Source organism: Gavia stellata, chromosome 4 (assembly GCF_030936135.1).
Source record: "Gavia stellata isolate bGavSte3 chromosome 4, bGavSte3.hap2, whole genome shotgun sequence".
NCBI classification, from domain to species: Eukaryota; Metazoa; Chordata; class Aves; order Gaviiformes; family Gaviidae; genus Gavia; species Gavia stellata.
In genome coordinates, this window is record NC_082597.1 from 75,129,512 (window position 1) to 75,152,538 (window position 23,027).

The following is a 23,027-nucleotide window of genomic DNA, read 5'->3' on the forward strand; positions in this document are numbered from 1 at the left end:
TTCAAAAATGTGGAAGAAATCAGAATAATCTTTTCTTTTTACTGCATGAAACAGAGACAAAGAAATGTTCCATTCTTTTTATAATTTCATCAAGCTTGGCAGTCCAGATTCAGAGCCAGACTGTCCTTCCTTGGGATATGCTCCTCTTCTCACAGTGTGGCCACCCACCGTCACTCTCACCTAGTACTTTTCTGGGCTCTTGTCAACACAGGGAGATGAGAGACTGACTTGAAGCTATCTAGCAAGACTGGCCCTGCTGATGCAAGGAAGAGCACCTGGCTTAACTCTACCTCCACAAAGGGTGCATCGTGGTTTAAGTGAGAATTTAGTATTGTCCTGCCTCTCATTGTCTAGCACTAGTATGGACTCTTAGGAAAGAGAGTGGATGGAGGAACATTGGACACGGAAGGACTAGTTGCTCAAGGGAAACTGAGGACTTTTGTTATAGAGGAAATGCTGTTCCCCTGAATGGCAGTAAAGAGACACAGGAGAGGAAGCACGGCAAGACAGACATGTGGGAGTTTAGTCCATGAGGGTTAGGGATCTGTGTGGCAGGACAGCAAGGAAGTTGGCATGAAGTGGATTTTTTTAAAAAAAAGGAAAAGGAACTCACAAAATGTGTTGCTTCATCGGTAACTTATATGTTCCAGGCATTTATTTCTGCAAATAGCCTGACAAAACAAATTCCTTCATGCTGGGCTATAGAGCACTTAATCTCAAGAGAGCTGGTTGGTAGTAAGTCAAATTTCAGACTTTTGGCTGTTGCGTCAGTGGTCTGTACGGAAAGAGTCATTGTCATGGGGCAGTTATGTAGACATATACACTGCCAAGATGTCCCAAGAGGCACAAACTGACACCTGACTGGCAGTAACGTGTCAGATGCCAAGCACTAGCAGGATGTGAAGACCAAACTAACCTTCCCACCCAGAAACATCGTTCCTTCTTGCCAGGACTGAGGCACATTGGCAAGGTATTGCATTGCTGCTGCCACTACCTCTTTTTGGTGGGTAATGATAATAACAAACAGCAGTCAAGGGGAGTTCAGGCTCCACAGCTGTCATTTGCCAGTACCACACTCACTTCAAAAAAAAAATTAAATAGGGCTTATTTTTATTGAAGCAGCAGCAGGGCCACATGAGAGATTTTTGCTACATTGAAAATGATTTCTGACTAGTGGAAAATCTCAAGTCTCCTTTATAAGTCATCCCAGCCTCTACATCTCTGCACTATCTTTAGCACAGCCCTAATATCAAAATGGTGTGTACATTTTCCTTAGCACTGCTGGCCACCCCTCAGGACATTATTTAAAGACCATATTTGCCAAAACAAACTTTACCCTTTGGCAAACTTATAGCCTAACATCTTTCTTCCATGAACATCATGTCCTCCAAATGAAGAATGAAGAATGCGTGCTTGGCCACTCCAGGGCTCTATCATCAATCAAATACATGTACATGAGTATGCACTCGTTTGTGTTATGATTAAGTGCTTATACTTTGATCAGAATCTCCATTTTATTGTAAAGAGTAGTTCTAGTACCACAAAAGCTTTTGAGGATACCTGTCCTCATTCAAATGCAAAGTAATGGTTGATGTTGTCTTAGGCAGATGATCAGAACGAGGTCTCTTATCTTTAACAAGAAGATAAATTCTTGCTTGATGCACGTATGTAAGACTGAAATTCTGATATGGGAGTTAGGCACGTAAATTTTCTTTTCAAAAGAGGAGATAGGAACAGGTATACTGGCAGGAGGAAATAATGACAATAGCAGTGCTTTCTTGCTAACCAGTACCTCTGTAGCTTGAACACGTATTGAGAATTTCATACAAAATGCTCAGACAGGCCTTGAAACAGGACTACTTTCCCATTTGCAGATTATGTTCAAATCACTGATCTGAAGCCATATGTCCTTCTGCTTTCTCAGTCGCTGGTTCAATGCACCTTGATTTTAGTTTTTGCAAAGTAACATAGCTTCACCATGACCAGTGGGTGCTTTTGTTCACCCCTTCCCCAGAACAATAAAGATCCAGGTCCTTACAGCACTCTGAAAGGAAGTGGGGCAGAAAGAGGGTTAAATCCTTCTGTGATGAAGAATGGATTGAACCTGTGCGCTATATTTCCCAGGGGACAGTTTTAAGAAGAAGTCAAAGAGAGCTCTTGCTGTATTTCTCCAAGGTTGGCCATGGCTGTGCTGATTTGTGCAGTATTCAGTCCTGTTTGCATGCAGTGTATGCAAAAGCTGTGTTCAGGGTGCATCATCTAGTGCATTGGCATTTTCAAAGGACATAGGTGCACGAATGACTCATTTATGCATCCTGACTGTGTGTAGGCATGAGAAAGGCACAGAAGAGAAAAGCCTGCCAAGATGGAAACCATTTCCACAGAGCTCTAGCGGCACTCACATGACTAGCTCTCCTCTTCACTCCCAGCTACGAGTACCAGTTTAATTATTTTTGTCTGTCCTTCTTCCACATAAATCTTTTTTCACTTCCATCAGGGTGGCAGACAGTCCAATAGGAAACCAAAAGTATCCCATGAACTTCTTTTGGAACACTTCTGATACATCCTGCTGGCTGGACTGCACAAAAATGGAAATGTACTCATGGAAACCTGGGTTTATTTAACTGACTGTCCTGTTTTCTTTCAAGTGTACAGAAGCTGAATGAGTTTCTCCTGAGTGATGAGATTGGAGATGACAGCTGGAGAGGTGGGGACAGCTCTGTACCTTATGAATCCTGTAAGAAGCACACAGGACTTGTAAGTTCTGTTTTATGACACCGAGTTTCAAAGCAGAGAGGCCATATATCCCTGTACAAGGCCAATGGACTAGCTGATAGGGCTTGGGAGTTTTGACCCTAACATTGCCCAGTTTTGCCTCTTCTATGCCAGGATCTCTGTGCTTCTATGGCATGAAGGGTCCCCAAACACATTTAAGCATTGCTGAAGTGCCAGTAGTAATAAAAACCCCATAACACACCAACACATTTACACATGGTTCAAATTCATGCTTCTCAGTTTTTATAAAAGGCCCAGGTGCATTTCCTGTGGTTACGGGGTTTGTACTGTATATTTCCAGTACAACCCATCGTATGGTGGGCATCTTTAGGTAGGACTGATTCCTGCTTTGGGAAATTCAGAATTGGAAGTGGGAAAAACAACACCAAACTTTATGAAATAGGAATTAATTCCAAAATGCTGTTTCTGGAGTGCTAAACATGTAATGAATTTGAGTAAAATTTGAGGGGGAAAAAAACCCCTAGGGAGATGATTTCGGAAAAGATATTTTTTCATTTTGACTATTTTCAACTGTTTCAAACATTTTATCATTTGAAATGTGACTGAAACTTGAAAATGGCAACAGAAAGAAAGATTTAGCACAAAGTAAGTTTATTTTGAGCTGAATTAAATTAGTTTGCCAACCTGAAAGAACATTTTTCTTGTTTTTCTGGTTTAGCAGCTATAATAAAGGAAACAAAAATGAAATAGTTTCAGCATTTATCTTGCTTCTCTTGTCCACCTTTTGCCCAGCCCTACAGAGAGAAACAGGCAAAGTCTAGATCATGGGGAGAGGGAAAAATAAAGGTAATACCTGTAAAAGTTAAATCATTCACTGTAGACAGCCCAGCTTTAAGGAATCACTAAGATTGTGCCAATTCAGCTCAATGCAGTGGCGCTTACAAATACCACAGGTAGCTCTAAATGAGCTAGCTCCACAATCACTATTATGTATTAGTGAAGTACTCTGCACAAGCTAATTCGATATGCTTCTCGCTCCTGCAGCTATTCTGCTTGCAAGAACCAAACTGGTAACTCTGCATGTCATTACACTTTTACTGACACAGCTTTGTTTGGAGCTACCTCAGATAGGGCAGACTTACCTAGTGGTTTGAGGAGGGTGACAGAGCTGAAATTTGGTATGGTTATGTGTGAGAAACCAAAAATCAGATATTTCCTGCGCTTCACTTAAGGGTGTTTAAAACATTACAATATGTGCGTCACAGTAGTGTGTGTATTATCACACATATTTCTGGTTTTGTCTTGTGACCTAGAATGGTGGGAATGGATTGTCTATTTTATAGGGAACCAAATGCTGTCCTCTCTTGAGAATTCCAACTTTTCTCCTTCCTTCATTTCGCTATGTAGCACACCAAGGCCATCAACAGGAGGCAGCCCTTGAGGTATCAGCTTGAAAGCTATGAACAGCCAACAAGGAAGCAAACACGTCCTGTGGAGATAGATGATATCGCAATCAAGGTGGTTTGTAAACATCGTCTCATTCTTTGTGAGGAGCAGGTCCTCCTGCAACAGTACCAGAGAGTGCCCAATTGCTGCTGTTCTTCCAAAGGCAAAGTGTCCATTGGAAGAACAGGCCCTTAAATAAATTAGCTCTTTAGCCGAAAATAAAGTGAGAAGAATTCGCTTCAGACCAGATCCTTATAGTGATTCCCTGCCTTCTCAGGAAACAAAGAGGCATCATGAGTATAAAGGAACAAAACCTAGATAGTATGATATGCAGAAATTAATATAGATTTTTTAGACTTTCCCTTCATGCACTTCTCTTTCACTCTTAGAGTGAAGATCAAAACTTTTGAGTCATTTTTTGACATTTATTATGACGTGTCATTTATCATGACATTTTCAGTCCTGTTGGCCAACTTTTCCCCACATATGTGCTCTGTACAAAGAATGTTTCATGCCCCTGTCAACTCCAAAGGAAGTATGCACACAAAGGCTAGGGTCCACTGGGGAACATTTTTCTTATGTCCAGCATAAACCTGGTGAATATTCAATTTGTACTTTGGGAATATATTCACAAGGGGCCATATACCACAATATGCAGAATGATACATTCCTTGATAAGCTGTGCTATTTAGATTGTCACCTGTGAGGTCTTGTGATCATTATTCTTAGTCTTTAATTATATACTCAACAGAATGAAAGTATTTGGTAAATAGAGTTCAACTCAAGATCATCCCTTTAGTGCATTTCATACAGTATATATATTTGCTTACAAAACTTTTCTTATTCCCAAACTTTTCTGAGGTTGGCAATCTTTACTAACCTAACTTGCTTTTTTGTGTATGAGCATACTTCACCATGTGTATTAATCACAGATTTATTTTAGTAACATATTTTAAATCCAAACTAGACATTCTAATTTTTTCCCCTCATGTGTTTATACATCTGACATGTTTTGTAGGTGACCAATGGATACTTTTCATGGGGAAGTGGTTTAGCTACACTGTCCAACATAAACATCAGAATCCCAACAGGTAGGATAAATGCACATCTTAAACATGAAATACGTAATATCAAATTGCTACTAGTTCCATTTCTTGATGTTGTGAAAAGCACAAAACCACACATTTAGATTTTTATAAGAAAAAATGAACGTTAAAAATAAATACAAGGTCATGAACTGTATTGGTCATATAGTTATATCATTAACCTAAAGTACAATAAATAAGCAAAAAATTACATGATTTCTATATACCTATATAGTTTATATAGTTTTTATAATAGCATGAACAAAGTCAAGAGTAAGAATAAATACAAAAAAAATGGTTGCAAAAATGAATTGATAGTTTTAATAGACAAATTAAAAAAAGAAAGAGGGAGAATTCCAGACTCGTTCAAACCAAGGGTCCATCTAATTCAGTATTTTATTTCCGGCAGTGGCTACCAGTGGGTGCAGAGGGACACAGCAGTCATACGTTATACTTCTCCTACCATTCTTCAACATTACACTCTCCCAGTTCACAACTATTTTCATCTCAGAGAATTCCTTGAGCCTCATGCAGTTTGTCTGTCAAGAAATCCTCAATGAATTTCTCTTTGTCCAGCTGAGCTCCTGTCGTTTCTTGCATCCTCAATGTCTTTTGTCTAGGAGTTTCACAGGTTTACAAAACATTGATTTGTTTTGGAAGACTTACATAGCAAGTGCAAAAAGTAGAAAATTAGTCGTCGTAGTAGTAGTAATAGTAGTATTACTGTGAAATTCCTAGCACTGTCTGTTGGTATTTCATGTCATTAAATAGTCTTATATTTTATTTCTATATCCTATCAAGTGCTTCATTTTAAAACAGCTTATTACACTAGGTTGACACATCTTTGATATCACACAGTTATTAAGTAATTCCAAAAGTACTATACATAATCCCAAAGTCTATATCATTTGTTTCACTGTAGCATTAGGTGTCCTATACATGGATAAACAACACTTCTTTGTGCTGGCCCAGTGCAACGTACAACACCAGCAGAAGGTCTTTGCTCCAAGGAGTTTACAACCTAAGGCCATGGGTTTACAAGCTGGGTGAGCCAGTCTAAAAGTTTATCTCCTTGAGAAGGAATGAGACCGTTAACTCCCCAGCTGGTGAGCAGCTTACCTGGCAAATGCACTGGCTAGCACAGTTAATGAGTTCAATTAGTTAATGGGAAGATCTGAGAAGCACCATTGCCACTGCAGAGTAGGACTGAAGGTGGGAAAGTGGTAGTGGGGGAGGGACGAGTACAGCAAAGCAGAAAAGAGTAATAGACCTTCTTTCAGTTGCAGTCACTTTTTAGATTGGCCCAAACTTTCATGGAACCACAGGCTAAATAATCATGTCCCACTTTATATCATTCAACCCTAAATAACTTCCATAAAATAACACACTCCCATACAATCTATGATAATATCTGTCAAAGCAATAGTCTCATTCCTTTGGAGATTAGTGTGTACTTGTACTGTCCGTTAATGTATATTTCCATAGATGAATACATACAATATTGCCCATTTACGTAGTCAATGCTAACAAATTTAACCATTTCAAGTGCTCTAGAACTGGATCTAGTTGGGCCTTGTGAACTTGAGTAGAATTGGGGTTTTTTTCTTTTTTGAAAATGTGTTGTTGTTATTGTTATCATAGGTCAGATGACAATGATTGTGGGTCAAGTTGGCTGTGGCAAGTCATCACTTCTCCTTGCTATATTGGGAGAAATGCAGACGCTGGAGGGAAAAGTTCACTGGAGCAAGTATGTTTCATATAGCTATTAATTGCTGTATTCACTTAAGAAGGAGGTAGTTGGGTTTTGCTGTGAGAAATGTGAACTTCGTGCCTCAGAACTGCGTGTTAAATGATTATCATCACCCAGATGCTCTCTGGAAGCATCTGCAAACTTATGAAAGATCTTCATTGCTGTTCTCTTCATGGTTCAGAGCAGACCACCTCAGGAAGGGAAAGAGGATAGTCTGGTGATTAATATCTAATATATTAGCCCTAGCAAATGACCTGAATAGAAAACATATAGTATTCCTGTTATCCAATAGTCTTTGGTGGTGGGAGTCGGCTCTGGACTTATGGTACTCACTGTAATTGAAGTCAGCATTGCTCTGCTGCTACTGCACACACCTGTGAAAGCATGACAGGCTGGAGCCTCTTCAGTTGAGTGGTATGTGTGGGGCACCAGCATACAGGAAAGGCTGTCTTTCCCACTCATTGACGCTGCTGCTAACAGAATAAAAAGTTGATATAATAACATGAGAGCAATGCTTTTCCTCTTCCCTGGTAACTGCCCAAGCCTTGCCTATGGAAGTCAGTGTTACTCTTCACAGTAACATGTGCAGAAAGCAGCCTGAGGACACTGAATACCTAAAGACTAAAGGCTCTGAAGAAGCTGTTGCTGAAGAGGGAACTGCTAGTGAGGTCAGGCCTCAGCATCCACATGGATTCAGACCCAGTGAATGAGAACTTCCTACGGAGACTAAGTAGGGCAGCAACACGCTGCCAGCCCAGGCAGGGCACAGGCTGTGGAAGGGATATGCTGTAACCCCAGGACTTGCTCTTTGGTTTTAAAGATCAGTTCTGTCTCCTTAAAACTACCAAGCCAAACTCTTCTTAATTAGCTTTTTGAGAAGAAAGCATGAATTTTGCCAGAGACCAATACTTTGTTGCCCCATCCCTTGCATAGTAACCTCCTTTGTCATCTTTTTCTTACAGCAATGTTGCAGGCTGGATATTTTTGCTTTTCCTGTGTTAGTATGTGTGGCATTTTTTGTTCCCCAGTCGTATTTCACTGTCTGCTATTCCAAACATATGATCTCACTGGAGTAGCAGGTACAGTTGGAGCCAAGGCAAGACTAACTTTAGTTTAATTATATGTGAGTTTAAGCTTTGAAGGAAGAAGAATATGTGACCTAGCACAGTTAATTTCTTTGAGACATATAACGGAGATTTTGACTTCACAATCAGGCTTTTTTTTTCTGAGTAGTTTAAGAAAATACAAGGAGTGAGTAAAGTCTACCATGAAATTATTCTCACAATTGTTTTCAAAGATGTATTTGAGAAAGAATCAAATTTGTCCTAGAGAAAGATATGGAATCTTAGGAATATTAGACAAAAAGAGAAATCTTAGAAAGATACTAGAGAAAGATTATGAAATACTATTTAAGTTCCACATTGTTTGAGAGGGATTAAGATCATATTGTCAGTTGATTCGCAGTCTGTACATAACCAAACAGGTAACTCAGGTTTTAGCAAGCATCTCAGGCCTTACTGAGTGACTGTTTTTCATTGCAAACTATAATGTGGTACTGTGATATAGCTGATGCAAACATGGGTATGTTTTGCTGATAATTTCAGACTGCCTGACAGACAGATGAATACAGAAGGATACTTCAGGTATTTAACAAAGTGGATCCTATGCTTTACAAAACCATAATAAAAGTCCTATTTACTCTTAAATCCCTTTCCATGTGATTCCACGTGCTATACTAACGCAGCTACTTATCGAGGGATGAAATGCAGTCTAGGTGAATTCCCCAACAAATTCAGGTATAACAACAGAATAACAGTAATGATGGATCAAATTTCAGCCCCAGTTATATTGAGGTAATCCTGCAATGCGTCATTGTGAAAGCCCACCACGGGGCTTGAATATCTGGTTGCTGTCGTGGTTGAATGCAGTGAGAGCTGTATGTCCTACTGCCAGGGTTGCCACTGGTTTGGGATCTTAAGGAAAGAAAGTGTGTTAGTGTATCTTTCTGTAAGAGATCTTGGCCACGACAAATCTTATGGGCCAGATCTCAGTTATTTCCAGTTATAAGAGATATGCCTCAGATACATCGCAAACCTTAGAGAATGAACTGGCTTTTTGTTTTCCCAGTGAGCAATCAGCTGGAGAGACTTCTTAAACACTGAAGCGTCAGGCTAGACAGATGCAGTGATTCAGCTGAGCCTGTTTCAGATCTGAATTATTAACTATTAAGTCTATACAGGGACAGATGTAGGGAATATGCAGACGCATGTATTCCCCTCATCCATACCAAGCCAAACAGTCAGAACCATCTTCTCAGACCGCCGAGCATAGAATAGTGGCTAAGTGGAAGCCCTTCACTTGGTATACCTTTTCTGTACATTGAGCTGATTTCTGTGCAAACAGGTTATTATGTACTAAATTAAAAACATGGGAAGCACAAGAATTACGAAATCAATTCTCCTAAATGGCCTGTTCTGCCTTCAAGTTATGGAAGGCTTCAAGAAAAATTAGGAAAAGTCAGTGCTCCCCTCATAAAGATTACAAGGACAACTACTTACCAAAAGGTTGCAACCACAGTAACTCATAGAAAACACGGAAGGCCATTATCCACAGGTGGATAAATGGTTGGCCAGGTAAATGTCAGTAGCCAAAGTCAGCATACCTGCTAACGCTGCTGTGCTGCTATGGCTGGTTGCAGGGACAGGAATACATTCTTCCAAACTGCTGGATAGTATTTGTGTAGATGATCAGTCCTTGTCTTGCCTCTAATCTCTTGTCTAGATTAACAGAGGAAATGGTTCATTCCACCATTACGGTGGTATCCTAGAGATTTTGTACCCCTTTTTTCTCCTCTATTTTCATTTTCTAAGCTGAGGGCATCCAGGTCTGGTTAGAGATGCATCACTCTATGTTAAAACATCAGAGTTAGCATAAAAGTTGTCCAAACTTCAACAAGGTCTCTTATTTACTTTTCATTAAAACCTTGATTTTAATTCATTTCTGTATTATTTCAGCTTATATATTCAAAATCTTATCAAAATAAATAATCTAATCAGTTTGCTCTTTCCTACCATTTCAGACTTGAACTTACCATTCCCCATTTTGGGGAATATGTATATTTTATAGTACAGAATAAAAATCCACATAAATAGCCACATTTCAATAAATAAAGAAATTAGATCAAAGATTACGAATCCCAGTGGGCAAATAAAATACTCTTTTTAGAAACTTCAGGAGCTTCAGTTTCAGCCTATTCCCATGCCCTGCAATCACATCACTCTTTCAGATTCAGTAGGGTAATAAAGTACAAGACCGAACATTTAATCCCGTTATTTGTGAAGGCCCCAGCTCAGCAGAGGTCTTACCTCTGTTTATTCATGAGATTATTAATGAACATGGGTTCTCACAGCAATCTCACTCATAATTCGGGAGAATCAAAGTGTATTTGTCAAGCGAAGCATGGAATGAAATTTCTAACCAAGGAAAAAGAGTTTAAGAAACTGAGATGCTAAAATTAGTCCTTGTTCATTCAGATAATCTATTTGATTATAATGGCAAGCATATTAAATCTGGTATGGAATTGCAGGGGATCTTGCAAAGCTTGTGCTCAGTTTTTGTTAAATTGTACTTCAGAGGGCAGTCCCAAATGTATACATGAAAGCATTATCCCTTTCTCTACCATTGCAATGCTCTGCTGATAGAAGTCTGGGGGGTTTTAGTAGAGGAAATTTAGGTTTTCTTCTTTTTTGTTTGGTTTGACCTAATTTCTGACCTCCTTTTAATCTCTCATTAGACTCCATCTTTTGCTTTCTTGTAACTTTTTTCCATTGTAAAGACTGAAAGCTTCTGCTGAATAAAGGATTAATTTTGGTGAAGCAACATCTGTTTTGAGCCTCAATTTATGGCTCTCTGACCCTTCTGAGATAACCAACAAGGTTTATTCACCTCTGGTGTAATATCTTCTCTGGCGATTTGTGCACGAAGGAAACACACTGATTGTGCACTTTAGGAGGCATGAATTATCAAAGTTTTTAGAGAGCTGATGTGCAGCACAGAAGGCAACATGTCTCAGTTCTGGCATTTTGGGAAGCTGCTTGATACATGAATCTGGCATTATGACGGCTCTGCTATTACAATTTTTATGCCCTTTGCCAGACTTGGATCCTCTGCTTATGAGTGCAGCTGCAGTTACTGGTATCCCAGCAGGCAAGAAGACATTTCTGTCTCAGCAGTAAAATATTACATCTGGAGGATTTGTAGGCTTGGGAGGGGAGGATTTGTATGTTTGGGTTTTTTTAAGTCAAGCAAATAACACATTAATATATTTTTTCTAGTCCCTTCTAATGTCTATTTCCATTTACCTGGCATAAACTTACTCTTCTAGGTTTTGCACTTTGCAGTGATGTGTCGCCATGCCTGGACACAAGCACCATCGCTGGTCCAGAACTGCTTTGACTGCCATTCCATGCTCTCAACACTGTTAATAAGTCAATTAACAAACAGAGGGTGCTGCAAAATCATTCATGTCGTTACTGCCATTGCATGTTCTTCAAAATTATTTTCATGGATATGATCCTTATGAAGTGGAGGTTGGCAAGAAAAGCCTAGGTGTTGTAGTGCATGGCTTGATTCAGCCTTACTGCTATAAAGAAGTCCAAAATCTGTTCTGATGCAAAAGTGTGTCTGTACCTTGCAAAACTGTCTCTGCAAAGCTTATCTTTGCTCCAGGGGAAATTTGACATTAGTTACAAACTTTTGCAGGTCATTGGCAGAACTGTGTGGAGAAGCTAACTTATTGTTTGACAACCTTTTATATGCCCAGGCAATATTAATAATTTAATTTTTAATATGTTTTACAATACACTTTGCATTTTTAATACATTTTCTAACTTGCCTGTTTAGCCACTAAGCACTATATATGAAACTCTTGTATTTAGAAAAGCTATATACTTTTAATTAGATCTTGTTTATTTTCCCTTTAAGAATAAAAAAAACCAAAGTGATGTTGAGTTCTTAAAATATGTACTTAACTCCAGTTTCCCTGTATAGAAAACTTGCACACATGTTCTTCTTTATATTTCCTGCTTACTAAATGTCATTTACCATAACTTACAGTGTAAATGAAACTGAACCTTCTTTTGAAGCATCCAGAAGGTATTATTTCTGTTTTTAGTGTATCATGATACACTTGTTCATTTCTTCAGAATTTCCTCAAACCTTCATCTTTGTACCCTTCAGCCATCTCTGTGTTTTCTTACCATATCAATAATAATTTACCATAGGATTAACTGACAGATTGTGTTAAATCCAGTGGATCCCAACCTTCTCCAGCCATTGTACCACTACCTCAGTCTTATCTGAAAGGTGTTCAGTGCTCCTAGCTCCCATTTGACGTCACTGGGAGTTTAGTGTGCTCCATATCTTGCAAGACAGGGCCTCTAGATGTAAGACATCCTTATGTGTACACTCCCATGTGTTTGCCTGTTTTCTGATCAGCACTGGGTTTTGTGTTGCTTGTAACCCGGCTTGACGACTGCGTGATGGAGCAGGGCACACTGTGCGAAGGGAACCGGCTGGGCTCCAGCTGAAGTCGAGATGCAGTGAAAGGGTCTGCAGGTTTAAAAGAAGGACAAGCTAAACTAAAAACATGTTATCAATGATAGAAAAGTAGTGGCACATATAGCTGTGGTTGGGAGCCATACCATGATTTGCTACCTGATAATCCTGGGGACATATTTCATACTAGTGCATACTGAACTGCTAAAACTCCTAAAAATTTTGGGATACTCCTGACTGCCTCTAACCAGCTATTTCTCATACCCTAGCACCCTCTCTCTCAATAGCAAATCCTAGACGCTTACGTACAAAGCTATATCAAATGGTTGGTTTGAAGTGATACCATCAAAGAGACTGAGAAGGAAGATAAGTGTTCAGATCCACAAGCTGGTCCCAGTTCACACCTCCTTCCTCACACATCTCAGGCATCTCAGAAAAATGCCTGAAATTACATGACCTTTTTTGCCATACATAGGCAAAACAGCCAGAAGTAAAGGACATTCATACCCCTATTGAACACATTTCATTAGGTATTTAGACACGTTGAAAGTACATCTTAATAAGTACGCGGGAGACTGTAGTGATTCCTTCCCACTCTGTACTGAACTGTTCTCTTTTCCAATATCGTATAAGGCCACTGAGGATCTAATAGACTTAAAGGAAAAAAACATTTGCTGAGAAAAAAGTATTTCATGTGCACAGCCACATAAAATAATCTAAAACTTCAGAAAGCAGCAAGTCAAGTGTCCTGATGCCATTTAAACAGTGCCTTTTCACTACCTGTTTTTAAAAAAAAAAACAAATAACTATTCTGGTGAGAATTTAATAATTTTGATTATTTATAATTTGCCTTTGGATTGAAATTGCAGTTACTAAATTGAGGTAGGTACCAGCCATTTATAGTAGAATAGAATACAACCTAGAGTGTAGATTTTGCCATCAGGGGAGAGAGTGGGTGCTGTTCTAACAAAAGCATCTAATTTAAAATTCTTCCCTTCACTTTTGTAACAGTTGCTTTGCCTATGTGTTTCCCCGTATTTTTATGAATGCATATTCATAAAATTAATTTTAAAAAACTGATTCTCAGACATTTCATAATGTGGGTGCTTTGCTTTTTACTAATGCCCTTTATCTGTCTACAGTAGAAACAGATACTCAGTGGCTTACGCAGCTCAGAAGCCGTGGCTGCTGAATGCAACCGTGGAGGAGAACATTATCTTTGGGAGCCCATTTAATAAACAGAGGTAAATATCAACACCCTTGCAAAAACACCTGGCAGCTTCTTTTAAAGAGTTTTTGGCTTCTCCTTCTGGAGGAAGTTTGTAGATTCTGAAAAATATCAATGCACATTAACCCTGGGGTGGATTTAGCTAACCTGACTTCAGCCATCTCAGAGGCGGGTTTCCATTTTAAATTAGTGATTCAGGGCTCCCCCTCTAACCAGAGTGCATGCCTAAGATCTTTGTGAGAAATCACACAGCAGCAGTGGCTCTCCATGGAATACCGCAGAAGCCATACGTGTATTTTTCGAGCAGCTTAAGTTAGGTGAGATGAATCCCATCTTTGGAGACTACTAACATGGTTTGGGTTTGTTTAATGGAGCCTGAGGTTGCCAGAGGACTCTGGAAATAGGGGTGCTAGGCATGTTTCCACCGAGTTTATGTGCTAACCCTGCTGTGATAAAGTTACTGGAGCAGTCACTTTACAAAAACACTGCACCTGTGAAGATGGGGTGCCTCAAGGAAGTAACCTTAATTCTTCCTTTAGAAACCCAGGAGAAGGGAGTGTGAAAGCAGAGGTGCACAGCTTCTCTTGTGCCTATTCAGCCCTCGCTTCTTGTGTCCTTCTAAAAGGTCAGCTAACAAATGCAGTGGAAAAAGTGACGACTTAAGGAAAACAAATTGCTTATGTTTTCAAAGGCAACACTCTCCTTAAGTTATTAAAAATACATCCCATTTCTCTCAGTGTGTGCTTTGTTAAGATGTATAACTCCATTCCCACTTAATAAAACTTAGCAGTGACCAAATATCTCAAAATCCAGGTAAACATCTAAAATTTCAGGGGACAGATTCTTCAGCTACTGCATCCATCAGCCTAACTTCACTCATATCAAAGGGGCAAGGGTGAATTACACCACTCAAACAGTCTGATCCCAGCTGCTTATTAGCAGATCATCTGCGATACCCTACAGACCTGGAAATCTCACAACAAATTTCAAGTTTTTGCAAGTGATTTTCCGATCCTGGCAAGATCAGAAGCACTGAAAGGATCCTTTGTCCTGTAATATCACACTGAAGTAAATGAAGAGGCACCTAAAGGGGGAAGAATACTAACTCTTTAGAAAATGGCTTCAAATATTCCACATTCCAGCAAAACACTTCTGTAATAGGGAGGAATGTACTCAATAATTTACATAATTGAATCTTTAAAAAGAAGGCTTGCCAATAAAGATCTCTAATAAATATGTCATTTTTTACAATGCTTAGTTTGCAACGCTCCATGATTAGTTGCTGAAGAATCATTTTGCCCTACTTATTTTTGCAATTATCCAACCATCATAGAGGCATAATTACTTAGCAGTGAACCTGAGCTGGAGGATCTTGTGTTAGCAAAGTAAGTGGCTGGTTAAATAATTGCAATGACCATACTGTTTTTACAGGTACAAAGCTGTTACAGATGCGTGCTCTCTGCAGCCTGACATTGACTTACTACCATTTGGTGATCAGACAGAAATTGGAGAAAGGGTAAATAATATGAATGCTTTTATGTCTGCTTAGCCTATGTATTAAGAAGGCGCTCTCTGATGTCACTCAGGCAAATCTAGTTTGTATTGGGCTGCCAGCCTGGTAAATAATTGTAATTCACCAGGGGTTACCGCGAAAAAATTTGAAAACTTTTTTTCCTTCTTCAGCTGTTTCTCAAATGGGTTTTTTTGATCAAAGTCTCCTATATTTTGCTTGTAGAATTCAATGCTAGTTTTGGTTGCATGTTTCAGTCTAAGAAGCCTAATGTGCTTGGAGAAGCTCTTCAGAATTTACACTTACCCATGATTAGTTGCTGAATAATCATTTTTCTTCTGATATTATATGAGGATTATGCTTGTTTATCAACAGGTTTAGCATTTTAACAAAGCTTTTTATTTTTATTGGAACTCTGTATAATTGTAAAAAATCACATTTCCAAAGTCCTATCATAATGTTTATTCAAAGATCCATATTTCTGATCCATTATACTCATTAGGGGATTAATTTAAGCGGCGGCCAACGACAGAGAATCTGTGTAGCTCGAGCACTCTATCAGAACACCAACATTGTCTTCTTGGTAAGATTTTTCTTTTTCATATGGAGCATGGAAAGTTAGTAATAAAACTGTCATTCCTTATATTTAGCTTTAGAAAAAATTATGTTGGATTTAGAGAACTATAGAGACTTGTATTCAACTCCAAATCCAAATTATAGAGATAGGAAATAAACATCCACCAGAGGCAGCATCAAAACATACTGGGAGACTTATGAAGGTGGGATTTCCTACAGAGATTAACACCGTAAGGGTAAAACAGATTGTCTAACCTCTGCTCGCTCTCAGTGGTGACCTGCTATTAACATAGTCCCACCAAAATCAGCAGGACTTCTGATAAGGAAAAGGACCATAATGCAACTACTCATGAGCAATGAACAGACTGAGGGTTCAGCACTCTACTGCAGATTGCTGTGGATTTGGACAAACTCTCCCGTCTCTGTTACTAATTTCAAGGCATGTCAGGAATTTCAGGAGGCTACTGCTCATGAAGGGGCTGTTTGAGCCTCTTCAAAATTAACCAGGGACTTCTGTTCTTAGAGAAAAAGAGTTTGCATTTTAATATCCTTACCTGAATGTTATCTTGTTGCTAGCCACACTCACTCAAAGTGAAAACCAAACACATCTGCAGTTTAGTTTGGAAGAAATCAGAACAGTTCCTAACTCTGCTTTATCTTTCCTGTGCCAGTTTCCCATCAAAATTATGCCCAGGCTTGGCTCTGGATCCTGGCATTTTCAAATTCAGATGGAAAATTTAAGTTCTGGTGTTCCTGATGAGGATTACTCCACACTGTCAGTGTGGCACCAGCACTGCGCACATCCAGACACAAAAAAATTAACTGATCCATTGCTATGAACTGAAGAACAATGGATTCTAGCTCACTGTTTCGTAGTGCAGCCCTCAGACTAGGTCTTAGTCATTAGAGAGAGGTGAAATGTTAGTAATGGCAACTGCTATTTTTAAAAAACTCTTGAAAAAATAAAACTAATTTTTGTATCCTGTTCTAATATTTTTTAATTTGATTTGATTGCAGGATGACCCATTCTCTGCGCTGGACATTCACTTAAGTGATCATTTAATGCAGGAAGGGATTTTGAAGTTTCTGCAAGAAGACAAGAGGACTCTTGTTCTGGTGACACATAAGTTACAATATCTACCACATGCTGACTGGGTAAGAGAAGAGATACCATGATGCAGATTTGCTAATGATGAATGTACACTTGAAGTTAGCACCATAACGCTTGATGAGATCACTACTTTTCTCTGTAATAGAGTCCCTCCTTCTTAATTCCATATTTCATGTGGCTAACTGCCACTTTACATAATATGGATTTTATAGTAGAAGGAACAATTTTATTTTTATATTATTTGTGTAGGTTTTTTTGATTGAAAGCCACCAGAGAATTATGACTTAATTGCAAATATGACTATTACTTATTATGTCTTGTCCATACTTTTTACAAATACAAGTAAGTATAGTTTATAGAAGTTTCAGTTTATGAGCTGCGTCAACAAACTTAAGAAGTTATTAATAAAATATTGAATAAAATGAACACAGCAATTTGCATAATGGTAATCTCACTAATACTGAGACATGTCTTGTAGGATCCAGGTGAGTGATTGTGGCATCTATGTTGCTGAGTAGACCTATTGGATGCTTTCTCCCCTAGATCATAGCAATGAAGGATGGAATGGTGCTTAGAGAAGGGACACTAAAGGATATCCAAAACAAAGATAATGAGCTATATGAACACTGGAAAACGTTGATGAATCGCCAAGATCAAGAACTGGAAAAGGTAAATAGGAGCATTTGGGCAAGGATGACCTTTCTGAAAAGAAGTATTTGCCAGTTAATTTCTAAAAAAAACCAAACCATGCCAGAAAGCAAGTTTTAAAGTAGACATTAGGGAAAAAGCACATGAACTATAAGGAACTTTAAGGACCAGAACAGATTGTCTAGCAAATGTGTGGTGTATCTGTCATGGGTGGTTTGTAAGGACACATTAGGCAAACATTTTTTTGAAATGTGGTGCACAGCTGATACTTTGCTGGGCAAGGGGCAGACTAAGACAATTCCTAAAGTATCTCTTAGACTTTTATTCTGCTATTGCCATGAGTTTTTAGGATTCTCTAAAGACTATTTTTGAAGTTTTTATCATTCCAGAAGAGAGGGAATGAAAGAATGGAAGAAAGAGAGAGGGAAGAAAATGGACAAGGTGGGATTTTCTGACAGATAAATCCTAAAATATGGTGCTTTTGCATTCTGTGAACTAAATCATCCAAATAGTCTCTTTGAGGTTACTGTTGGTGCTACCACAATGGCAGCAGCTAAGCTCAAATTAATAAACAAGTTTTCTTATTACAGGATATGGAAGCTGACCAGACCACTCTTGAGAGAAAAACTCTTAGGAGGGCCATGTACCCCAGAGAATCCAAATCACAACTGGAAGATGAAGATGAAGGTACGTTTTACCATTTCACTTTATTTATTCTATTACCACATATCATTGCCTTTCCACTTAAACAGCTGGCAGTTCTTAGCAAGGAAGTATGAAGCTGTTGATGACACTTGATAATAACAGTGGCAAGTCCAATACTTCAAGCAGTTTAGAATATGACTTGTCTAAGGGATTCTCCATAAATTTCTCTAAACGTTGTGCAAGGATAAGGTGTACCAAAAAAAGTTAATTTCTTTGCTAACTCGTACTTCCTGGAGGTAGTGAAAGGTGAGATTGAAGTAAAACAAGGGTAAGAATTGTTATTAATGCAAATTGAGGTAGCTCTGCCTAGTCATTGGCACAATAACGTTAGATCATCTGTAGCCCTGTCCCTCATGAGATGTCTGTTGTGGGCTCTTGATATATCATCACGTGATCAAATTTGCAGCTATTCTCAATTCCTTTTTGGATATGGAGTTAATCTGATATTTTTCTAGCTCAGACTATTTATGGGAGAAATTTTAGGCTTTGTTCTCAAGCTTAGCTTCTTATCCCCCCAAGTCTTGGTGGGTTTAGAGGCTGCAGATTCAGATTCATGTCACTTTTAAAGTGGGGTGGGGGCGGAGGGGGTCACACGGTTGGATATTGGCAGCTGGTAACAAGACGCATCAAGAACATCTCTGGGATGCTAGACCATGCCTAAATGAAGTAGTCAGTACTGGCAAGCAGTAAGTGTGTGCCAGGGAAGAGAGGAGGGGAACTGTAGGCTTCACCTTAACTCAACAGGAGCACTAATTGCAGGGATTATCGTGGCAATGTTGGCTGGAGTGATCGCAGAATGCACACTGGCTATTAGCAGTGTGTTTCATCTGGCAACGCTCATGATGGATTGTCATTTTAAGTCATAGGTCTGTAGGTCCTGGATTGCTCCATGTTGAAGAGATTTCCAATCACTGCACAATAGGAAGAGCTGGACCCCAAAGTCCCTGAGATGGAAATATTATGTTGGCTTCATATTTCTTTGGCAGAGCTGGGCAGAACACCTCTTACTATGTCCAGTCATCAGTACACTTTATCAGTTAAATTCTTGGGAGAGTTTAAACTGAGGCATTCCCAAGATCCTCCTTTTGGTCTGTGCAAGAAAGCCTTGCCAAAAACCTGTATCTTCTTTGCAGGATAGAATAGAAAACACGGGGGAAAAAAGACATGTCCATGTAGTCCACAAAATACCTGAAAAAAGCATCATTAAGATCATAAAACACATATCAGTAACTTCAGGACAGATATATAACTTGACATTGCATTCCAGGTCATCCACACTTATTATGTGACCTAGGCAACATGCACACTTTGTCCCAAAAAGTGTAGAATTTCAACTTTCAAGAAATCACTTACTAATTATTTTTTAATGTTCAAAATCAGAAACGGGTGGAAATGCTGTCAGTTCAGGGCTGTCAAGAGCAGGTCAACATTTCTCTTCCCCAAGTGCAGCCTGCAAGGCTGTGATCTATATTTTTATTACCTGGAAAAATAATTATTTTAAAATGTAATGTTTCTGCACCTATGAAATAATATATATTTCCCATAGCAGAAGTCTTCCACCAATTGTATTTCAGTGTAATGTGAATATATAGTCAAAGGTAGGACTGGAAGAAGCGCTAATCCCACAGCTGTGCTCTTTCATATAGACAAAACTTTAGTACTCAGGAATAAAGTTAAAATGGAGTTCTTTCATGCAACAGATGACAGAGCATCTGGATGGAAAGCTTTGAAGAGCTTTCTAGAATCTTCCATGTGACCCAAAGTCCTCTGCTGATTGTATAATAAAAGCAACTGACCAGGCTGGGAAAGGCCTAGTCTCTGCTGTAAATAGTCAGTACTGAAAACCTGACTTGCAAAAATATTTATTACCAAAACTGTAGCTAGTTAAAGACTGACAGTCTACAGCATTGCTCAAAGAGCACAGGGGAAGTCTTATGAAAATATATCCAAAGTGTTTGCTGTTTTTAAATGACAAATTTAATTTTGCTGTTAAAATTAAAATTTAAAACAAAAAAGTCAACCAAATCCAGGAAAACCAGGTATAATTTTTAGTACTGAATCCAAGCTAACTTGATCAAATGTCTGAGTCACAGAGGAAGAAGAGGAAGAAGATGAAGATGATAATATGTCAACCGTCTTGAGGCTCAGAACAAAGATGCCATGGAAAACCTGCTGGAGATACCTAACCTCTGGAGGATTTTTCTTGCTCTTTCTGATGATTTTCTCAAAATTGTTGAAACACTCAGTTATAGTGGCCATAGACTATTGGCTTGCTACGTGGACATCCATGGACAATGCAAATGAAGTCAGGAACGTTGATGATGTTAAGAGCACAAATAAGGTGGGCCATATCTTGGAGCTTGACAGGGGAAAAAGAAAAGTGTTCTAAAGTAATTATTTGCTGTTCATCTAGAAGCCAGCTAAATTGGAAACAGAGGTAGTAAGACTGATTATTATATAGGATGGATTAATTGTTTATGATAAAACATAAGACAATTCAAATTTTATCAATCTTTTTAAATATGCAAAACTGAAACACAAGCATGTTTGAAGCTAGAAAAATGATTGACTTTTCAAAGGAAGGAATCTCATACCAAACTTTTTCATCTGGATTTTTTAACACTTAAGTCAATGACCCCATTTTCCTAAGTACTGGCTGTCCAGTAATGTCCTGCCAGAAAAAAAAAAAAAGGTCTTAAAATGTACTACTTAAATAAAATCTGCTTATAGCTGTACATTTGACTCAAATGCAAATGCAAATATCTTACTGGAATCCACTTAGCAAACTTTCAGAAGGCTTAAATGTGTTATAGCCCTGGCAAATTAGTTTAGATTTGTTCTGGGAATATTACTGGTGCTTGAACTTAATAAAGTGTAACTTTTCAACATCTCTCAAATGCCTTAATTCTTGAGAGGTTCTACTTTGGTTGTCTGAGTTTCTTACCTAACAATTTGCATACTTTTGTATTTGTCCAGTTAGTCTATCTTCACAGTTCTAAGTACTATCACTTCAAGGTCTTGAAGGGTACTCATCAGTAGCTTGAGGGATCTTAGAACTGCCAGATCTTCTGATTATGTGAACTTAATGAATTGCAGTTCTGTCATAGTTCTTTTATTTCCCAAAGATTATATTAATATAATTATGTAATGTAAGTGATGTGACATACTATCTGATTGGCATCAGGTACCTTGGGAACTTCTAGGAGAAAAGAGAAATGTGTGTTTATTTCTAGAATTGATGTATTTGTCATTTTATTAGACTTATCATGTAGCTGTCTTCAGCATCCTTTCTGGAGCAGGGATTGTCCTTTGCCTCATCACATCTCTGACTGTGGAGTGGATGGGCCTCACAGCAGCCAAGAACCTACACCATAATCTCCTCAACAAGATCATCCTTGGACCAATCAGGTAGAGCAAAAATAACATTCTTCCTGAAAATCTACATGGCCAAAACCTGTCCTGTTTTTGTAACAAAGAGGATGCTCCTGTGAAAAGCTCTTGTAATTGCCCTGCTTTCTTCAAGGCCTCAAAAAATGAAAATAACTAGTGAAGTGAGCAGGGAGGGGGAAATTCCATGTCAGAACATGTGACATTCTGCCCCCTTTCGTATCTGGCTGAAACGTGTCAGATAGGTGGCACCCCCTTCAAGGCTGGGGTGTCAAGGAAAGCTTTGAGTGCAGTTCTAGCTCCAGGGCACCCAACTCCAACCCTGAGCAGTGGGCATGGGGTCAAATGATGTGGACGCCAAGTTTCTTCTGATGGCCAGGGGCAGGTTCTGTGCACAATAACCACAGTCTCTCACAGGCAGCAGGATGGACAAAAGGATGCTTGCATAATGAAAACAGTTATTACGGTTCTTTTATGAGTCCTGGTGCCCAGTACTATGCAGGAGGTTGAGTAGCAGCCAGGGACAGGCTGGGATCTTTGGAAGGGATCTTAAATCTTGAGGGAGCGTGGATGAAAGAGCAGGGGGCAAGACAGTAGGTTTTTGGAAGGGGAGACTGAGAAGTTTTGGGGTGGGGAATGCCAAGAGGAGCTTTGGATAGTCAGGATGCAGACATTATGATGTGTTAAGTTATTCATATTTACTGCTTGGTTTTAGAAAATGTCTGGACACAGCCCTGTGTTCTGTCTGACTGGGCTTTTTATCCAAAACTGGAATTCCTTTTCAGGTAACTTTTTGTCTTTAATTTGTTCAACAGGTTTTTCGATATGACTCCATTGGGGCTAATTCTAAATCGCTTCTCTGCTGATACAAATATCATTGATCAGGTAGACGTATCAATATATTCTGTTTTATTTGCATCTTTTATTTGTAGATTTTCACTTAGCTACTGAATAAGATGATGTATTCAAATATTCAGTAGGGAAAGGCATAGCAAAACAGGCTCTGGGAATCATAATAGACAAATTCAAAATAGAAAGTACGCACACATTTGTGGTAATAAGGGCAGGTTACCATTAGAATAAACATGGTGGGAGATGGTGGCTCTTAATGCCTTCATGCGCAGACTGGTTGCTTCTGCTGGAAGATCTGGATTAGGAAAACAGTGGATTTTGGGCTCAAAATAGGGAGCAGGGTAGAATATAATAACTTTAACTACATGGGAGTACACATGACAAATGTTCCATGCTGGATGTAGCACATGTGAATTTAGAGCATTTGGGGAGAGGAA

The 23,027-nt window shown here is 38.9% G+C and overlaps 1 protein-coding gene across 1 annotated transcript in view; it reads left to right on the forward strand.

Annotated features, from left to right (window-relative positions):
- The window catches only part of ABCC9 (ATP binding cassette subfamily C member 9), a 69,926-nt gene that overhangs the window by 24,771 nt on the left and 22,128 nt on the right, over window positions 1–23,027 (forward strand). Inside the window, exons 14-27 of the mRNA XM_059817155.1 lie at window positions 2,649–2,757; window positions 4,144–4,254; window positions 5,201–5,273; window positions 6,909–7,014; window positions 12,133–12,171; window positions 13,716–13,817; window positions 15,233–15,317; window positions 15,814–15,894; window positions 16,905–17,042; window positions 17,542–17,667; window positions 18,237–18,333; window positions 20,445–20,674; window positions 21,611–21,759; window positions 22,554–22,623. Of these exons, the coding sequence (XP_059673138.1) occupies window positions 2,649–2,757; window positions 4,144–4,254; window positions 5,201–5,273; window positions 6,909–7,014; window positions 12,133–12,171; window positions 13,716–13,817; window positions 15,233–15,317; window positions 15,814–15,894; window positions 16,905–17,042; window positions 17,542–17,667; window positions 18,237–18,333; window positions 20,445–20,674; window positions 21,611–21,759; window positions 22,554–22,623 (1,516 nt within the window). The remainder of the gene's footprint in view (window positions 1–2,648; window positions 2,758–4,143; window positions 4,255–5,200; window positions 5,274–6,908; window positions 7,015–12,132; window positions 12,172–13,715; window positions 13,818–15,232; window positions 15,318–15,813; window positions 15,895–16,904; window positions 17,043–17,541; window positions 17,668–18,236; window positions 18,334–20,444; window positions 20,675–21,610; window positions 21,760–22,553; window positions 22,624–23,027) is intronic.